This window comes from Pseudophryne corroboree, chromosome 8 (genome assembly GCF_028390025.1).
Source record: "Pseudophryne corroboree isolate aPseCor3 chromosome 8, aPseCor3.hap2, whole genome shotgun sequence".
Taxonomy (NCBI): Eukaryota; Metazoa; Chordata; class Amphibia; order Anura; family Myobatrachidae; genus Pseudophryne; species Pseudophryne corroboree.
Genome location: NC_086451.1, coordinates 13,912,743 through 13,932,758, shown reverse-complemented (window position 1 = coordinate 13,932,758; position 20,016 = coordinate 13,912,743). Strand labels below are relative to the sequence as shown.

The 20,016-nt window shown below is 48.6% G+C and overlaps 2 protein-coding genes across 15 annotated transcripts in view; one reads left to right on the top strand and one right to left on the bottom strand.

The window, feature by feature from the left end:
• Positions 1 to 405: 405 nt before the first annotated feature.
• Positions 406 to 12,121, top strand: BRD3OS (BRD3 opposite strand). Its single transcript, XM_063935931.1, has 2 exons — positions 406 to 514; positions 9,902 to 12,121. Exon 2 carries the CDS (start codon positions 10,133 to 10,135, stop codon positions 10,382 to 10,384), a length of 252 nt encoding a protein of 83 aa, XP_063792001.1. The 5' UTR covers positions 406 to 514; positions 9,902 to 10,132; the 3' UTR covers positions 10,385 to 12,121.
• A 1,522-nt stretch (positions 12,122 to 13,643) lies between these two features.
• The window catches only part of BRD3 (bromodomain containing 3), a 67,428-nt gene continuing 61,055 nt past the window's right edge, over positions 13,644 to 20,016 (bottom strand). For 12 of the 14 annotated variants that reach the window (XM_063935923.1, XM_063935918.1, XM_063935916.1 and 9 more), the window contains one exon: positions 13,644 to 19,057. In XM_063935923.1, coding sequence (XP_063791993.1) covers positions 18,939 to 19,057 — 119 coding nt within the window. In that variant the 3' untranslated portion in view covers positions 13,644 to 18,938. The remainder of the gene's footprint in view (positions 19,058 to 20,016) is intronic. The other 2 variants (XM_063935927.1, XM_063935929.1) reach the window with 1 other exon arrangement.

The window sequence follows — 20,016 nt, the reverse complement described above, 5'->3', positions numbered from 1 at the left end:
ATAATAATGGTCACCTATCACAATGCCTTGCCTGATGAGGTGCGGCCTATAGTGAGTGTCTCTAGATAGATAGATAGATAGATAGATAGATAGATAGATAGATAGATAGATAGATAGATAGATAGATAGACGACAGACAGATACTATAGATAGATAGATAGATAGATAGATAGATAGATAGATAGATAGATAGATAGATAGATACTGTAGATAGATGACAGAGAGAGAGAGACTGCAGATAGTTGATAGACAGATATGAGATAGATAATAGATGGATATTGTAGATAAATAACATAATGCAGGAGACATATACATGACATGATGATATACATGATATACAGGTGTACATGGTCACATGCAGATGATTCCTCCCCGGAACCTCAGCGCCGCCGCTCTGTTCCCGGGGGAAGGTAGGATGAGCGCACAGCGCAGGGCACAGCCGCCGCCGTTGCCATGGTTGCAGCGGGATTGGCGCTGGAGGGCAGCTGAGGAGGCCGGGGGGCGCAGGAAGCGGGTGAGTGCAGCTAGCAGGAGGCTCGGGTCACCCTGAGGCCACGGATATGTAATTTGATCTGTTCTGACACCCGAACCTGGCGTGCGTGGCGTGCTGGGACTTGTTGTTCTGCAGCTGCTGGGGGTCACCGGGCTGTAGCCTGTCACTACTGCCCAGATACATAATAACAACACTGTTACCCGGATTTGAGCGTAGGACTTGCTGCATAGTGTGATGCTGTACATGTGTGCTATGTATGTGTGTGTGTGTGTGTGTGTGTGTACTGTATGTATAAGGCTGTACATGTATGTGCACTGTATAAGGCTGTACATGTATGTGTGTGCACTGTATAAGGCTGTACATGTATGTATGTGCACTGTATAAGGCTGTACATGTATGTGTGTGCACAATATGAGGCTGTACATGTATGTGTGTGCACTGTATGTATATGACTGTACATGTGTGTGTGTGTGTGTGTGTGTGTGCACTGTATAAGGCTATACATGTATGTATGTATGTATGTATGTGTGTGTGTATTGTATGTATATGACTACATGTGTGTGTGCACAATATGAGGTTGTACATGTATGTATGTATGTTTGTTTGTGCATTGTATGTATATGACTGTACATGTATGTGTGTGCACTGTATATGACTACATGTATGTGTGTGCACAATATGAGGCTGTACATGTATGTGTGTGCACTGTATGTATATGACTGGTCATGTATGTGTGTGCACTGTATAAGGCTATACGTGTGTGTGTGTGTGTGTGTGTGTGTGTGTGTGCACTGTATGTATATGACTGATCATGTATGTGTGTGCACTGTATAAGGCTATACGTGTGTGTGTGTGTGTGTGTGTGTGTGTGTGTATTGTATGTATATGACTACATGTGTGTGCACAATATGAGGTTGTACATGTATGTATGTTTGTGCACTGTATGTATATGACTGTACATGTATGTGTACTGTATAAGGTTGTACATGTATGTGTGTGCACTGTATGTATATGACTGTACATGTATGTGTGTGCACTGTATATGACTGTACATATATGTATATGACTGTACATGTATGTGTGTGCACTGTATAAGGCTATACATGTATGTATGCATTGTATGTATATGACTACATGTATGTGTGCACAATATGATGTTGTACATGTAGGTATGTATGTATGTTTGTGTGTGCACTGTATGTGTGCACAGTATGATGCTGTACATGTATGTATGTATGTATGTATGTATGTATGTATGTGCACTGTATGTATATGACTGTACATGTATGTGTGTGCACAATATGAGGCTGTACATACGAGGCTGAAGTTAGCTTCTTATTCGGCCAGCTTCTTCTTGAGATCATTCAGATTTAGCAGGGTTAACTAGTCTCGGGCAATAAATTTGACACCTGAAGTCATGCAAGTGACCCCACTCCGTTATGACCCACATGTACTTTGTCTTTCCCAACACTGGTTTGGGCATGAAATACGCTGGCATAGTGGGCACATACACCATATTATGATTTACTATTTTGAATAAGTAGCTGTAGTTTAGCAAGGGTTAACGAGTCTCGGGCAACAAATTTGACACCTGAAATCAACAAAGCGTGGTCACTTACATATGACCCACTTATATTTTGAGTGAGGTCAATTGCATATGAACCACATGTATTTTGCCTCCACACACATTACTGCGCCCGGTGTGACGCGATGACATCACACCGCCCGTGTCGCTCACAGACTCCTCACTGCCCGGCTGCAAACAGAGTGCCACGCCTGATACCGACTCACCGAGCAGGAGCCAGCCAGTGTTCCTCTTAGGAGCACTGGACTACAGACGCTGCCTGCGGAGTTGGATCATTCTTTAGGAAAGCAGCGAAGAAGAAACAAAAAAAATAGAATTAGTAAATAAATGTGACTGACACCGACTTTACTGTGGTGGGCAGGGCAGGCGGGAGTGTAATATATAGCTCTTCTATAATAAAGTAGTCATTCATGTTTTAATAGTTTTACATTGATGCCTGGTAGGCGGTGATAGATACGCCCGGTAGGCGGTGATAGAGATGCCCCTCCAATTGTGCACCCTCTCATAAAATGTGCTGCGCATGCCTAATTCAGACCTGCTCACTAAGCTGCGTATGTTCGGCGTATAGGAAGCAGAGTAACGCGGTCCCTTAGAACGCCCCCAAACACCTGTGCAGGGCTGCGAACGGATGTTACTTACCATCGAAGGATTTCTCCTCCTGGCTCCGGCGCTTGCAGCTACCGCGTGAGCCATGACTCACGTGGCAGCTGGACGTATTTGTCCGAAATCGGAGCAGGCGCTGACGTCATGTGACTTCATCCACCCGCCCCAAACCGGCAGGGGAACGCCTGCATTCCCTGGGACGTTTCCAGCGTTTCTATATGCGCACTAGGAAACCGTCAATCAGGCAGCTAGCGCTCCAACAAATGAAAATTTTGCCAAAGCGCTCGCAGCGGGGGCCTGCACATGCGCATTAGTGCCTATGCACGGGCCCCCACAATCAGTGACGGGGCCAAATTCCATGTCAGATTTGTTGCCCAAGACTTATTAACCCTTGCAAAACTGAATGATCTGAATAAGAAGCTGGAGCTCGAATAAGACGCTAACTTCAGCCTCGTGATGTACATGTATGTGTGTGCACTGTATCTATGAGGCTGTACATGCATGTGTGTGTGCACTGTATGCATGAGGCTGTACATGCATGTGTGTGTGCACTGTATGCATGAGGCTGTACATGCATGTGTGTGTGCACTGTATGCATGAGGCTGTACATGCATGTGTGTGTGCACTGTATGCATGAGGCTGTACATGCATGTGTGTGTGTGCACTGTATGCATGAGGCTGTACATGCATGTGTGTGTGCACTGTATGGATATGGCTGTACATGTATGTGTGTGCGCACTGTATGGATATGGCTGTACACATACGTGTACAGCCATATCCATACAGTGCACACACATATGTGTGTGCACTGTATGTATAAGGCTGCACATGTATGTGTGCACTGTATGTATAAGGCTGCACACGTATGTGTGTGCACTGTGTGAGGCTGTACACGAATGTGTGTGCACTGTATGAGGCCGTACATGTATGTGAGCACCTATTAGACTGTACATGTGTGCAGTGTATGTATGAGGCTGTACCCGTGTGTGCACACTATGGGCCATCCATGCAAGCAAACTGTGCATCTCAGCGGTCAGGAGAGGAGCCTGGGAGGAAATAAGAGGCACTTGGGAGGATTGCTGAGTGAGGAAGATGGCGGCGCTGTAGGAGGAGGGGGTGAGAGCAGGACATCCTCCACTGGCGCTCAGCGGTGCAGGAGAGGAGCCTGGGAGGAAATAAGAGACACTTGGGAGGATTGCTGAGTGAGGAAGATGGCAGCGCTGTAGAAGGAGGGGGTGAGAGAGCAGGACATCCTCCACTGGCGGTCAGCGGTGCAGGAGAGGAGCCTGGGAGGAAATAAGAGACACTTGGGAGGAGTGCTGAGTGAGGAAGATGGCGGCGCTGTAGGAGGAGGGGGTGTGAGAGCAGGACATCCTCCACTGGCGCTCAGTGGTGCAGGAGAGGAGCCTGGGAGGAAATAAGACACACTTGGGAGGAGTGCTGAGTAAGGAAGATGGCGGCGCTGTAGGAGGAGGGGGTGAGAGAGCGGGACATCCTCCACTGGCGCTCAGCGGTGCAGGAGAGGAGCCTGGGAGGAAATAAGAGACACTTGGGAGGATTGCTGAGTGAGGAAGATGGCGGCGCTGTAGGAGGAGGGGGTGAGAGACCAGGACATCCTCCACTGGCGCTCAGCGGTGCAGGAGAGGAGCCTGGGGGGAAATAAGAGACACTTGGGAGGAGTGCTGAGTGAGGAAGATGGCGGCGCTGTAAAAGGAGGGGGTGAGAGAGCAGGACATCCTCCACTGGCGCTCAGCGGTGCAGGAGAGGGGCCTGGGAGGAAATGAGAGACACTTGGGAGGATTGCTGAGTGAGAAAGATGGCGGCGCTGTAGGAGGAGGGGGTGAGAGCAGGACATCCTCCACTGGCGCTCAGCGGTGCAGGAGAGGAGCCTGGGAGGAAATAAGAGACACTTGGGAGGAGTGCTGAGTGAGGAAGATGGCGGCGCTGTAGGAGGAGGGGGTGAGAGCAGGACATCCTCCACTGGCGCTTAGCGGTGCAGGAGAGGAGCCTGGGAGGAAATAAGAGACACTTGGGAGGATTGCTGAGTGAGGAAGATGGCGGCGCTGTAGGAGGAGGGGGTGAGAGCAGGACATCCTCCACTGGCGCTTAGCGGTGCAGGAGAGGAGCCTGGGAGGAAATAAGAGACACTTGGGAGGATTGCTGAGTGAGGAAGATGGCGGCGCTGTAGGAGGAGGGGGTGAGAGCAGGACATCCTCCACTGGCGCTCAGCGGTGCAGGAGAGGGGCCTGGAAGGAAATAAGAGACACTTGGGAGGATTGCTGAGTGAGGAAGATGGCGGCGCTGTAGAAGGAGGGGGTGAGAGAGCGGGACATCCTCCACTGGCGCTCAGCGGTGCAGGAGAGGAGCCTGGGAGGAAATAAGAGACACTTGGGAGGAGTGCTGAGTGAGGAAGATGGCGGCGCTGTAGAAGGAGGGGGTGAGAGAGCGGGACATCCTCCACTGGCGCTCAGCGGTGCAGGAGAGGAGCCTGGGAGGAAATAAGAGACACTTGGGAGGATTGCTGAGTGAGGAAGATGGCGGCGCTGTAAAAGGAGGGGGTGAGAGAGCAGGACATCCTCCACTGGCGCTCAGCGGTGCAGGAGAGGGGCCTGGGAGGAAATAAGAGACACTTGGGAGGAGTGCTTAGTGAGGAAGATGGCGGCGCTGTAGGAGGAGGGGGTGAGAGAGCGGGACATCCTCCACTGGCGCTCAGCGGTGCAGGAGAGGAGCCTGGGAGGAAATAAGAGACACTTGGGAGGATTGCTGAGTGAGGAAGATGGCGGCGCTGTAGGAGGAGGGGGTGAGAGAGCAGGACATCCTCCACTGGCGCTCAGCGGTGCAGGAGAGGGGCCTGGGAGGAAATAAGAGTCACTTGGGAGGATTGCTGAGTGAGGAAGATGGCGGCGCTGTAGGAGGAGGGGGTGAGAGAGCAGGACATCCTCCACTGGCGCTCAGCGGTGCAGGAGAGGAGTCTGGGAGGAAATAAGAGACACTTGGGAGGATTGCTTAGTGAGGAAGATGGCGGCGCTGTAGAAGGAGGGGGTGAGAGAGCGGGACATCCTCCACTGGCGCTCAGCGGTGCAGGAGAGGGGCCTGGGAGGAAATAAGAGACACTTGGGAGGATTGCTGAGTGAGGAAGATGGCGGCGCTGTAGAAGGAGGGGGTGAGAGAGCGGGACATCCTCCACTGGCGCTCAGCGGTGCAGGAGAGGAGCCTGGGAGGAAATAAGAGACACTTGGGAGGAGTGCTGAGTGAGGAAGATGGCGGCGCTGTAGAAGGAGGGGGTGAGAGAGCGGGACATCCTCCACTGGCGCTCAGCGGTGCAGGAGAGGAGCCTGGGAGGAAATAAGAGACACTTGGGAGGATTGCTGAGTGAGGAAGATGGCGGCGCTGTAAAAGGAGGGGGTGAGAGAGCAGGACATCCTCCACTGGCGCTCAGCGGTGCAGGAGAGGGGCCTGGGAGGAAATAAGAGACACTTGGGAGGATTGCTGAGTGAGGAAGATGGCGGCGCTGTAAGAGGAGGGGGTGAGAGCAGGACATCCTCCACTGGCGCTCAGCGGTGCAGGAGAGGAGCCTGGGAGGAAATAAGAGACACTTGGGAGGATTGCTGAGTGAGGAAGATGGCGGCGCTGTAGGAGGAGGGGGTGAGAGCAGGACATCCTCCACTGGCGCTCAGCGGTGCAGGAGAGGGGCCTGGGAGGAAATAAGAGACACTTGGGAGGAGTGCTTAGTGAGGAAGATGGCGGCGCTGTAGGAGGAGGGGGTGAGAGAGCAGGACATCCTCCACTGGCGCTCAGCGGTGCAGGAGAGGGGCCTGGGAGGAAATAAGAGTCACTTGGGAGGATTGCTGAGTGAGGAAGATGGCGGCGCTGTAGGAGGAGGGGGTGAGAGAGCAGGACATCCTCCACTGGCGCTCAGCGGTGCAGGAGAGGAGTCTGGGAGGAAATAAGAGACACTTGGGAGGATTGCTTAGTGAGGAAGATGGCGGCGCTGTAGAAGGAGGGGGTGAGAGAGCGGGACATCCTCCACTGGCGCTCAGCGGTGCAGGAGAGGGGCCTGGGAGGAAATAAGAGACACTTGGGAGGATTGCTGAGTGAGGAAGATGGCGGCGCTGTAGAAGGAGGGGGTGAGAGAGCGGGACATCCTCCACTGGCGCTCAGCGGTGCAGGAGAGGAGTCTGGGAGGAAATAAGAGACACTTGGGAGGATTGCTGAGTGAGGAAGATGGCGGCGCTGTAGAAGGAGGGGGTGAGAGCAGGACATCCTCCACTGGCGCTCAGCGGTGCAGGGGAGGAGCCTGGGAGGAAATAAGAGACACTTGGGAGGAGTGCTGAGTGAGGAAGATGGCGGCGCTGTAGGAGGAGGGGGTGAGAGCAGGACATCCTCCACTGGCGCTCAGCGGTGCAGGAGAGGAGCCTGGGAGGAAATAAGAGACACTTGGGAGGATTGCTTAGTGAGAAAGATGGCGGCGCAGTAGAAGGAGGGGGTGAGAGAGCAGGACATCCTCCACTGGCGCTCAGCGGTGCAGGAGAGGAGCCTGGGAGGAAATAAGAGACACTTGGGAGGATTGCTTAGTGAGGAAGATGGCGGCGCTGTAGGAGGAGGGGGTGAGAGAGCGGGACATCCTCCACTGGCGCTCAGCGGTGCAGGAGAGGAGCCTGGGAGGAAATAAGAGACACTTGGGAGGATTGCTGAGTGAGGAAGATGGCGGCGCTGTAGGAGGAGGGGGTGAGAGCAGGACATCCTCCACTGGCGCTCAGCGGTGCAGGAGAGGAGTCTGGGAGGAAATAAGAGACACTTGGGAGGATTGCTGAGTGAGGAAGATGGCGGCGCTGTAGAAGGAGGGGGTGAGAGAGCGGGACATCCTCCACTGGCGCTCAGCGGTGCAGGAGAGGGGCCTGGGAGGAAATAAGAGACACTTGGGAGGATTGCTGAGTGAGGAAGATGGCGGCGCTGTAGAAGGAGGGGGTGAGAGAGCAGGACATCCTCCACTGGCGCTCAGCGGTGCAGGAGAGGGGCCTGGGGAGGAAATAAGAGACACTTGGGAGGATTGCTGAGTGAGGAAGATGGCGGCGCTGTAGGAGGAGGGGGTGAGAGAGCGGGACATCCTCCACTGGCGCTCAGCGGTGCAGGAGAGGAGCCTGGGAGGAAATAAGAGACACTTGGGAGGATTGCTGAGTGAGGAAGATGGCGGCGCTGTAGAAGGAGGGGGTGAGAGAGCGGGACATCCTCCACTGGCGCTCAGCGGTGCAGGAGAGGAGCCTGGGAGGAAATAAGAGACACTTGGGAGGATTGCTGAGTGAGGAAGATGGCGGCGCTGTAGAAGGAGGGGGTGAGAGAGCGGGACATCCTCCACTGGCGCTCAGCGGTGCAGGAGAGGAGCCTGGGAGGAAATAAGAGACACTTGGGAGGAGTGCTGAGTGAGGAAGATGGCGGCGCTGTAGGAGGAGGGGGTGAGAGAGCAGGACATCCTCCACTGGCGCTCAGCGGTGCAGGAGAGGAGTCTGGGAGGAAATAAGAGACACTTGGGTGGATTGCTGAGTGAGGAAGATGGCGGCGCTGTAGGAGGAGGGGGTGAGAGCGAGACATCCTCCACTGGCGCTCAGCGGTGCAGGAGAGGGGCCTGGGAGGAAATAAGAGACACTTGGGAGGATTGCTGAGTGAGGAAGATGGCGGCGCTGTAGGAGGAGGGGGTGAGAGCAGGACATCCACCACTGGCGCTCAGCGGTGCAGGAGAGGGGCCTGGGAGGAAATAAGAGACACTTGGGAGGATTGCTGAGTGAGGAAGATGGCGGCGCTGTAGGAGGAGGGGGGTGAGAGAACGGGACATCCTCCACTGGCGCTCAGCGGTGCAGGAGAGGAGTCTGGGAGGAAATAAGAGACACTTGGGAGGAGTGCTGAGTGAGGAAGATGGCGGCGCTGTAGGAGGAGGGGGTGAGAGCGAGACATCCTCCACTGGCGCTCAGCGGTGCAGGAGAGGAGCCTGGGAGGAAATAAGAGACACTTGGGAGGATTGCTGAGTGAGGAAGATGGCGGCGCTGTAGGAGGAGGGGGTGAGAGCGAGACATCCTCCACTGGCGCTCAGTGGTGCAGGCTGTGTATATCCGGGCTTATTGGGAATGTAGGGCGCTGGTGACAGCCCGGTTGGCGCCATAATTGTTGAGAGGAGGGTTTAAGGAAGGGGTACCCAGCCATGGTCCTCAAGATGCACCAACAGTCCAGGTTTTAAGGAGAGCCATGCTTGAGCACAGGTGACTTACTTAGTACCTCAGTTATTTTTAAGTAACCACCTGTGCTCAACCATGGTTATCACTAAAACCTGGACCTGCCAGTGCCTTAAGGACCGATATTGGAAACACTGCTGCAGAGCAGGACCGCTACTGCTTGTAATGAGCGATGATTGGTTGATTCTGATTAACGCGAGTCCCTGGGAGCGATGACGTTCTCTGCCATGTCCGGCTGCGCACGTTGCAGATTATTGCGGTTAGTGACCGCCACTTCTATTCCTGTCACCTCTATGAGGATCCATGGATAGTGAGAGATGACATTGCCTCAGAGTGGCTTCGTGACCATTCCAGGGACACAGGACACTGGCTGAGAAACAAGACTCTGATAAACATCTGCACACACACAGAATGAGCCAGTCTCCAGGCACAGGCGGACAATGACCTCTAGACCTGTGCGTGGGGTGCTGCAGCGCTACCAGTCACCTGAGAGCCCCCTCGCCGGGCACTGAGCCAGGGATCAGTCTGTCCGGGGTCACTCTGTTAGCGGCTTCCTGTGATCAGTGAAACGCGTCCGGCTTTGGTAGATAATATATAGCAGCCGCGTGGGGGGGTACAGGCAGTCTGAGGCCCAGTTCACCCCACTCTTCAGATATCCTTAGACGCTACACGGTTTACCAGACATGAACTGATGGCAAATAACAAATTGTCATCACCCCGACTCGTGGGAGCACGTTCTGTAAATTCCTGGTGCCATGTGGCGCATTTTACCAGTGATGTTCCGGTCTGCCTGGTTCCACCGCAGCCACGAATATTCATTTTCTATTTTTATAACAAAACTCCCCAATATGTGACAGGGAAGGTGTGCGTTGCAGAGCTGCGATTGGGATTGCCACCGTTTCTCTCGGTAGGGTGTGACGTTTGGTTGCCGTCAGGAAGCGCTTTGTATGACTAAAGTCACATTTGCTATCGTTACCCGTTATCCTCTTATTGCAGATGTACGTTATACGCGTGGTCGCTGAACGGTGGATGCAGCTTTTCCCGATGAACAGATGAAGCATTTCTGCCCCCTTACACCCCCCTGCAAGTAGCGGATTTACAGGAGTCATTACGATGCTGATCCGGAACCTTCACATCTACGGACTGACCTGACCACAGAAAGGGAATGGACATCATTTTGTAGCATTTAGCCGGAGATCTAAATCTAAGTTGACCCCACCGGAGGCAATGAGTAGCGGGCAGGCGCCATTGGCCGAGAAGGCCATGTCGGAGGGATACGCTAGACTCCGGTACAGGGACACCTCTCTGCTTATCTGGCAGCAGCAGCAGCAGAAGCTCGAGACCGCCTCCCCTGGCACCTACCTGAACCGCAGCCAGAGCATGTGGTACTCCCAGTACGGCAATCAGTCCATCTTAGTCCGCGATAAAAACAGTATTTCCAGAGACACCGGCCAATCAAAGTTCTGCTCCCTGATGTGACAGCGGATGTACAGTTTTTAGCCAGAGCACTTTAATGAGTCACGTGACCAGCATATAACGCCACATTGTACTGTATTGCACGCGGATATAATACCGTACGGCTGGAGGGCGAGATGTAGATGGTAGAGGCTGGGGATTACTACACGGCACATTTCCGCAGTCGCACATCACTCTCCTCCAGTGTTTCACATATCTATTGGTTTACATCAACTATATATGAATGTAAAGAAGTGATTATCTGAGACACTACATCTGTGATAGGAATATTCATTTACAAGTGTTACCTTTTACTACAGTATTTTCAGGTCCTCCGTAACAGCAAATGCTTCATCAGGAATGCCAATGAGGAGACGGACTAAATGCACAAGATCTGATCTATAGCACCATTTGCCGGGCGGTGTCGGGAACACCCCTTCATACATGCAGTGGGGTGTGGTATGGAGCATTGACCAGAGTTAGGTCGACAACGGTTGATCAACAGTGACCAGGTCAAAAGGTCGACATAAGGTTTTTTTGGTGTCGTTTTCTCCATACAGTGACCGGGAACCCCAAATTAGTGCACCGTGTCCTCTCGCCATGCTTCAGCTAAGATTACTGTTCCCGATTATAGTCCACGTGGATCATATAAAAAAAAAAAAAAAAATAAGTGAAAAACTCATATGTTGACCTTGTGACCTGTCGACCTAAGCGTGGTCAACCTAGACACCAGATCCCCGTGCAGCTGTATCACGTGAACGCGCATCAACCCGGAATTTCTGCATGTGTGAAAGGTAACAATCCGAGACCAGGTTATAGCGCTAAGACGCGGGAATTTACCTGCTTGCTAGATCCGCCAAACTCCCGGGTCACATGTCTGAAAGCGGCAGAACAGGTTTAGAGGCGGTTTCTTCGCTTAATTGTAAATGGTTGCAGCCAATCAGTTCACTAGAAAGGGGTGACATTACTGCTGCAGCTAGTTTGTCACATGCCCCATCTCCTTTAGATTGTAAGCTCATAGGGACAGAGACCCCTTAATCTCTTGGATCTGGATCGCTGCTGTCATTTCCCTATAGTGTAATGTACTGCGTAATGGGTCGGCGCTATATAAATACTGGGAATAATAGATAAGGGAAAGGACCCAGCGCAGTCAGAGTAGACAGTCTCGCCTCACCCTGATCTGGTTCCTCCACTTTGTGCAGACGACAGGAACCTTGTAAATAGGAGATTGTGCTGAAACACCTCCCGTATGGCTGCAAGCTACTGAGTGCACAGCGTGTAGCAAGTAACCAGCAGCACAGTATCCGTTACAGCACGCGCTATACCAGGAGGCACGGTACACGTGTGGCACACGCTGCAACCCTCGTCCCCCTTACAACAAACACTAATTATGGCTCGTGGCCAAGAAAAAAAACAAGGTCTGTATTACACCCCCTGGTAGCAGCCGTCCAGCCTTCATTTTTTCCAAAGACGGAGCAGATGCTCATCTCGTACCCTCAGGTTTAATCCGTTGCACACAGTTGTTGCTGTATCACACCCGTGCAGAACGGTCTAAGTTATAAAGTGACATGTTATTATATTACATCTACAGCGTAAGGGACTGCAGCATACACGGTAAGGACGGTTGGTTGATGGCAGCTCGGTACAGATGGATGAGTATGGAGCAATACTTTCTCCATCTACAATGCATGATATTCCCTTCATCTCTCAAACACAGGGGCAGATGTATTAACCTGGAGAAGGCATAAGGAAGTGATAAACCAGTGATATGTGCAAGGTGATAAAGGCACCAGCCAATCAGCTCCAATATGTAAATTAACAGTTAGGATCTGATTGGCTGGTGCCTTTATCACCTTGCACATATCACTGGTTTATCACTTCCTTGCCTTCTCCAGGTTAATACATCTGCCCCTCAGTCCTCAGAACCCCCTCCAAACAGACCTGGTTTTAAATATATCCAAGTTTGAGAACAGGTGACTTAATTAGCTTTTTGCTTTAAACATCTGTGCACAAGCATGGATATCCTTAAACCCTGGACTGTAAAAAAAAAAAAAAAAAAAAAAAGACTTTAGGGATAGGGGGGCAGATGTATTAAGCCTGGAGACGGCATAAGGAAATGATAAACCAGTGATAAGTACAAGGTGATAAACGCACCAATCAGCTCCTAACTTAATTTACATATTGGAGCTGATTGGCTGGTGCATTTATCACCTTGCACTTATCACTGGTTTATCACTTCCTGATGCCTTCTCCAGGTTAATACATCTGCCCCAGAGTTTGGGTAACACTATTAGTCACCATTCCTTGTCCCATTTCCCCTCCTATCAAAGCATGGTGAGAGACGAAGGGGTCTATTCATGAAGCAGTGATAAAGGTGGAGAAGTGAGCCAGTGGAGAAGTTGCCCATGGCAACCAATCAGCACAGAAGTAACATTTATAATTTGCATGCTATACAATTGTACGGAGCAGCTGGTCAGCTTCTCCGCAGGCTCACTGCTTCATGAATAGACTCCCAAAGCTCTGAACTCATGCTACAGGCAGTATTTGAAAAAAAAAAAAAAAAAAGACAGGTAGCAGCTGATTGGTTGGAATATGGCAGCGCCCAACAAGGAACTTCTGAATGATTAGCCAAGGACACCGCTTCTCCCTCTGAAACAATTGGGAATTTTGAGAAAGTCGCATTCACTTTAAAATGGGACGTTTCTGTCGTCTGCAAGCTTTAAAGGGAAGTTGTATCTAGTACAATAGGTGGAAAGTCTTACTATTGTGAATAAAGGCTGCATTGTGTCTGTATAACCAATGTTTAGCATTGTATCATTATAATATCTATGAAACACATATAGGGAGAGATTTCTCCGCATAGAAGACATTACAGTACTGTGGGGTTTATGTGGATCAACGGAACACTTCACACACAAGAGATTCCCATAGAGAAGTGTTGGCACCACCTAGTGACCGGATGAAGTACTACAGATTTCCCAATGCATCACCAAAAACAGCTCGTTTCACTACTACAAATAAGAGAGAGTGCAAACGATGAGTTGGGATGCCAACATTTGTTTAATGAGGGGCCCTGTGAATGTTCAATATACACATTAGGGGCCCCTGGGCGCCAGCACACACACATACAGGGCCCCACATAAAAGCAGAATTGGCACCAATAGTCTTAATGCCAATTAATGAGCAGCCATTTATCCTGGTCCATTATCTGGGGTGGAGCAGCTCTGATTTAGCGCATACGCAGGAGTAAAAGAAGCAGAACAAATAAGACCACAGGGGCGGATAAGATTTTGTTTTAGTTTATTATGAAAAAACAAAAATGCCCAGAAGGGCTCATGATTACCAGAACATCAAAGAGTACGTTCTACCTTTAATATTTTTCTTTGCTTTAATGTTGTCTCGAGGCCAGCATTGCAATAAACAAGCTAAAACTACTTACATTGACTTGGTATCAATATAACTGACATGTACAGTAATATACTAGAAACAGCACTAAAAGATCGGAGAAGTTACAGGAAACTTGCATGCACATCATGAAAATAAAAGTTATGTATTTAGAGCAAAGCTAAAGTCGGACAACTTGCAGAGGGGGCTACGTACGCTTCCGTCAGCCGATTTAACTCCTCCGCCGCCAACGCGGACACTGGCAGGGGAAGGGTTAGACGGACTGACGACCGGCACATTACCTAAAATGGGGAGCATTGTGGCATATGAAAAAGCAAAAAAATAAAAAATATATATAAAATTTCCCAAAAATGCAAAAATCGAAAAGAAAAAATCCTATGTAGTAATATGTGCACCTTACAGCAAACAGCATACAAATCGCTGCAGTAGACAGCTTCTACAGGTCATTTCTCCAGATTTACCACAAACCCCGTCGCAGGAGAATATATTTTGATATCAAACCATTGTACTAAAATAAACCCACACAGTTGGAAGTTTTGCACACATTACATTAAAAAGTGGGTGTAAAGGACATAGATTTTACCTATACTGAGGGCTCTATCACCCCCATATTGGTGTAAAAAACAAAGTTTACCCCTGGACCTCTAAACTTGTCTCGTACTATTATTTCTTCTTTATTCGGGTTTGTAGATTGAAAACCTTCGGTTATTCCCGTGTTTGCGGCAAAGCTACAGAGACGATTTATAGAGAACGGCATGGGAAATATGGAAGAGAGACTGCTTGTTCCCATGTATTGTACACTATCAGCACAGGCTACAAATGCAGGACGCGCTCTCACCCGCCTCTGTACGGCAAAGACTGGGTGAGATAACCGCACCCCTTTCCCGCTGCTGGTCGTTACTAGAGTACAACAAGGCGTAACCATCGCATAGTACAGACACGCGGCCTTGGTGCTGGCTAGACATGGTTACTGGTAAGATGTGATCCCTTATAATGGGGGGCACAGACCCCCATAATGTGATCTGGTTATCCATCACACCAGATGTTTCTGGGCACATGATTCTTGTGCTGCGTGTCCTTGAAATTTGGAAAGCGAGCAACAGACAGCCTTTGCCCTAATACGTTTAGTTGCTCAGAAACAGGCCAAATGCTGCCGCGTCCCCACTACACTGACCCCTAAATATATTAAGGAGAGAAAGATTACATTAGACTGGTCAATATTAAACAGATCCTACCCTGTCACTTCTTCAGGCTTTCCATGGTGCTCCAGCTGCTGTGAGACTACAACTTCCAGCATGCCCTGGGGCTTGAAGTTCTAAAGCGGCTTTCAAAGTCCCCCAGTTTGCAACAACGGGATACAGAAAAGCCAATCGTGTACATACACTAGCGGCTGTTATATACAGGTAACATTTACAGAGAGCAGGATACATTATCGGAGCTTCCCGATGGTTACGGGTGGTGGCTGGAGGATAGGGTGTGATAATAACCGCACCATGGGGGGGGGGTCTGTCTGCATCAGGCTAAACTCGAGGCTGAGAAATAGGAGCTTAGAATAATACACGTAAGACTACACGTAATGTCTTGTGCGAGATTCCTGGACTGAACATTGTTCACAAGACAAACTAGAACCCGGTCATCTTTCTCTTCCCGATGTAGCTCGGTATAGAAGTAACTGCGCAGATAATACACGTCCTTCCGAATAAATATTACATATAACTTACACGTAAAGATGGCCGATCGTACAAATGACTACAACGTGTTTTTATTAGCCAATTACAAAGTACTTTACGGTTAGTTTACTAAAGGGATATTTCTTTAATAAAAGTGAAATCTATGAGCGGGTTGGGGGTTATTTACCAGACATGGAGAAAGAAGAGCAAACAGTAAATGCAGGAATATAAACATTAAGAGATGCTGGGTACAGTTAGGAGTCAGACTCAGAGTAGCTGTGCCAACCGTACCCACATGGGTAGACGGCCAGCTTCAGGGTTTGGTTTTCAGTGTCAGCCCAAAGTAACCATGACATCTTAGGATCACTTAGAACAACATATGAAGGTCTAACCTCCTGGTAATGGTATATAATCCGCTCATGACACAGTATTTTGTTGGGATATCAATTCTTAAATTAGCTTTGTGGGTTCTCAGATTTTCCAGTAATAAGAATTAAGCACTAGCCGGATGATTACGGGAAAGACTCCAAAATGCAACAAGGTGGTAAAATAAAATAAGTACATTCACATGATTCGGTCACTAGAGGCACGTACACACGTGCGGATCTTAGCTCTCGGTATATAATACATACGCCGTGTATTCAGCCTTGTACACTAACACCCCCCGGACAAGGCTAGGGAATCCCCAAAACATAACTATTTCAAACCGGTGGAAATTCAAGAACAAACATGGACAAAAAACGCAATTAGCCCCGTTACCTTTATTGCTGCTCTCATCAACCACCTTATTCCTCCTTACAGAAAATCTAACATCTAATAAACAGACGTAGCGCAATGGAAAAGGCACCCTTGTCAGCACAACCCTATCCTACCAATTTAAACATGGTTTAAAAGCAGAAACAAAATAATCGTTCTTCTGTACGGGCCATATTGCTCTACCCGTCACTAGTGCTCGCCGAATCTAGACATTGCCAACATTAAAAGCTCCCAGAACAAATATATCCGGTTATTGCGGAGAAAACCAAAACTTACAAAACAGTTTAAAAAACAGTTAAATAAAAATGCTATCTTTTAAAATTGCTACAATGCTAGGAGTTGAGTAAAGCAGCGTAGTATGTGCCGCTAGGTAGTGGTATGAGGGGGGCAACGTATTTGGTCTTGAACCCCATTATGTTCAGCAGGTGTAGCAATTACGGAGCTGCGTGAGGAAAACCAAAAACATTCCATCATAAACATTGACGCGGGAGAAATCGACTGTACGGTCCTCCCCTAGAATTTGCAGCCTTCTGTGACGAACCCCTAATTAGGCACATTTACGCTTCTGTAGCCCTAAATGGTAAAATGACATCACACCTACCAAAAACATTTCAATGGGTGGAATCGGGGGAGACAGGATACTAAGTAAAAAAAAATAAAAAAAAATATATAGTTTGAGTTTTATTAAAACGCTGGCTTATAAAGACTACATATAGACCAAGTAATATTATATTGAAATACAGAAAAAAGTACACATTTTACAATTAAAAATAGACAACTACTTTTATTTTTTTCCACAAACCCTTTAAAGTCTGCCAATACGAACAGTCTTTTACGCTAAAATCCTCGGAGCTGCCATTTATTTTGGGTAGCCTTTTAGAAATAAAGAAACAGAACCATCTCCTAAAGTCTGCGTGTCACTTTACAATGCAAGAAAGCACTGTACAGCTTGTGTTCCGGAGATTATATTAATATTGGCATTTCAACTATTTCAGCTTCTCTAAAAGGATTTGCGGTGGGGGGGGGGGGGGGGGAATTGTATATATTTATATATTTATAAAGTATATTGCAGCCGAGGGATCAAGAGCTACAAGTCTCTGCATAAAACTGTACAGGAAGAGACAACAAAAAAAATAGCATCGAGATGACGCACGAAGGGATGAGACGAAGAGTGACAGTTGGGCCACAAGCGACATCTTCATCCATCCACAGTTTTTGAAAAATAAAATAACATTGCGCAAATTTAGACTGGCATAGGGTGTTTAAACACAAAAGGTCCTTAATGGTTGGAAATCCTTGTACATGTGGCTTTAATGGTCCACTACAGGGCTTTCTACAAAAGATTAAAATGTTCTATTGGATGCTCCAAAATAAAAAGTAGAGTAAGAGGAATAAAAATGATAAAAACAAAACCCAAACGGTACTAAGAGTCCCTAGAATTCCATGCAAGTCTAGCGAAGCGACAACCCTCTGGCACGAGCAGCGAGGCATCGGTGAATACGCTCATGCAGCAGGCTATAAAACCGCTTCCGCGACCCTCAACTCAAATTCTGCAACTGAAAAATGGCGCTCCTGTTTACCGCCGGCATTGAGACACACAGATTTTTTTTAAATTCAAAAACAGATACAAAAACTCTGACGTGAGAAAGGCGGGAAAAAAAACAAAAAACAAACCCCTATAAATTCTTTACGTGGAGACAGATTGTCAAAGATTATTTTTCCAATGAAGGAACGTCTCAAATGCAAACCGCACTCGTCATCGGAAGGTAAACACGGACATTATAGTTCCTTTCCATTCCCAAGAGCTTTCACTGTATGGTTTCCTGTTGTAGTATATAATATACGGTATAAAAAAAAAAAAAATGCACAGCAGGAAGTCAAATGGTTAATAAATAACGTGTTTCTATGTACATGACAATAACTGAAAAAACAGAATCTATTGGAATGTGGAGCCGGGGGAGTTGGTGCATCCATCTGATGCTCGACGTAGCAACGGCCTGAAAAATAATGCGGTTTTACTCTATTTTGTTCTCAAATCAAAAGAAAAAATAAAACAAAATGACCCATCCAGGAAAAAAAACAAAAAAAAAAACACCTATATCTCGTCCGCAATATAGATCACTCCCCCATGTATCAGCTACAGCCTACGAGTGTCCTGTGCACACTTTATCCAGAGAGACCCCAAGAGGACTGGCAGAGGGCTGAAGCTGTAAACGTATGGTTAGTATATGTAGGTGCTATGGATGAGGGCACGCACTAATTACAAGGCGGACAGTCTGTAGAGATAAAGTACCATATCAAACAGGACAATCGGTGTTTGTAGGAGGGATGATTAACTGGGAGCTGGATTCCGTCTGTGTCTCCTTCATAGTAAAAGTCGTCCCTTCCCACCTTCCCCTCTCGAAGAGATACCATTCAGGCCAAACAGAGGGGAAGGAGGGGTTAAAAACGCAATTAAAACCTTCATAAAATTCAATGAAGGCAATAGGGCCTTCCGCCTGCTGGGTTATTGCTGTCACCTCTTTGCCAAAAAGGGAGAATTCGCTGCTTCGTCGTCTTTAAAAAATAAAATTAGTTTGTTGGTTGATGTTTTGAGGGTTTGTTTTGTATATATATTTAGTTTTTGTGTTTTTTGTTTTTTTTCTTCTTAAAACAGCACACCAAAGTGTTTACATAAGCCTCAGACAGGAACACTGGGGGGAGAGGGGGAGGAAGGGGCGATAATTCGTGATTCCAGGGGCAGGAGTTTACTCCGAGTCACTGCTATCAGAGCTCGAGCCGCTGGAACTGCTGCTTCCGGATTCCGAGGAACTGCTACTGCTGCTCAGCCGCGATGGGCCGCCGGCTCCCGCTGCGCCAGACTTCTCTATAGGGAGAACAAGGAGAAACAATTGTGCGTTAGGCTCTGCCGAATAATACTGGGACATATATTTAAGGTGGCGCCATATTGGGTCAATTTGTTTCATAAATGCATAAACAAAACACGATGCTGCATATAACGTGTACACGAACGTCCATTCAATATTCACTACTCTAAACCAATAGTCATTTACGACTTCTCATTCTGAAATACTTATAGATCATGCTGAAATGGTGGAAGAACATGCTACCAACATGGGTGTATTTATAAATGAATGTGCCTGTAATAATATATATAAAATGATATATATATATTCGTCATTCATTTATAAAGTGAAAGCATGTCCCATGACGAGCTTACATGAACATAACACAAGCTTGCAAACTAACTGGGAACAAAGGAAGCGATGCGACCACAGAGCGGCCAGGAGTAAACGCGCGTTCAGGACGGGGGCTAAGTAGCAGATTCCTTCCTTACGGAGCAGATTTCCCCGCCTGGCGGGTAACAGACAAGCGCAGTGCGGGGCACGGAATGAGGCGGAGGGAGCAGCGGGGAGTTAGAACCGGACGGTACGATAGACTCACTTGGGAATGAACGTTATTTAGGGACTGGGTACAGCAGGGGTCTGTTTAGATTATTCAGCCGTTAGCTTTGGTCAATTTTATTATTTGGACAATGGAATTATTTTATCATTAGTGAAAGGTAGAATTATGCATATGTAACCATTAGCAGAGGGGTGTGGCATAATGCGGTCATGTGACCAACGCCGGAATCCAGACACCGGGATACTGACAGCCCAAAAGGCGAGTATGGGGGTGGGGGTTAGGGTTAGGCACTAGGTAGGGGGTTAGCTGTAGCCGACACCCCCGGAGGGTTATCCCTAGCCGACACCCTCCGAGTGTTCGAGTTGGGTATGACAGCCGGTCATGTGACCACCGGCTTTCATACCCAACCCGGTGCAATAG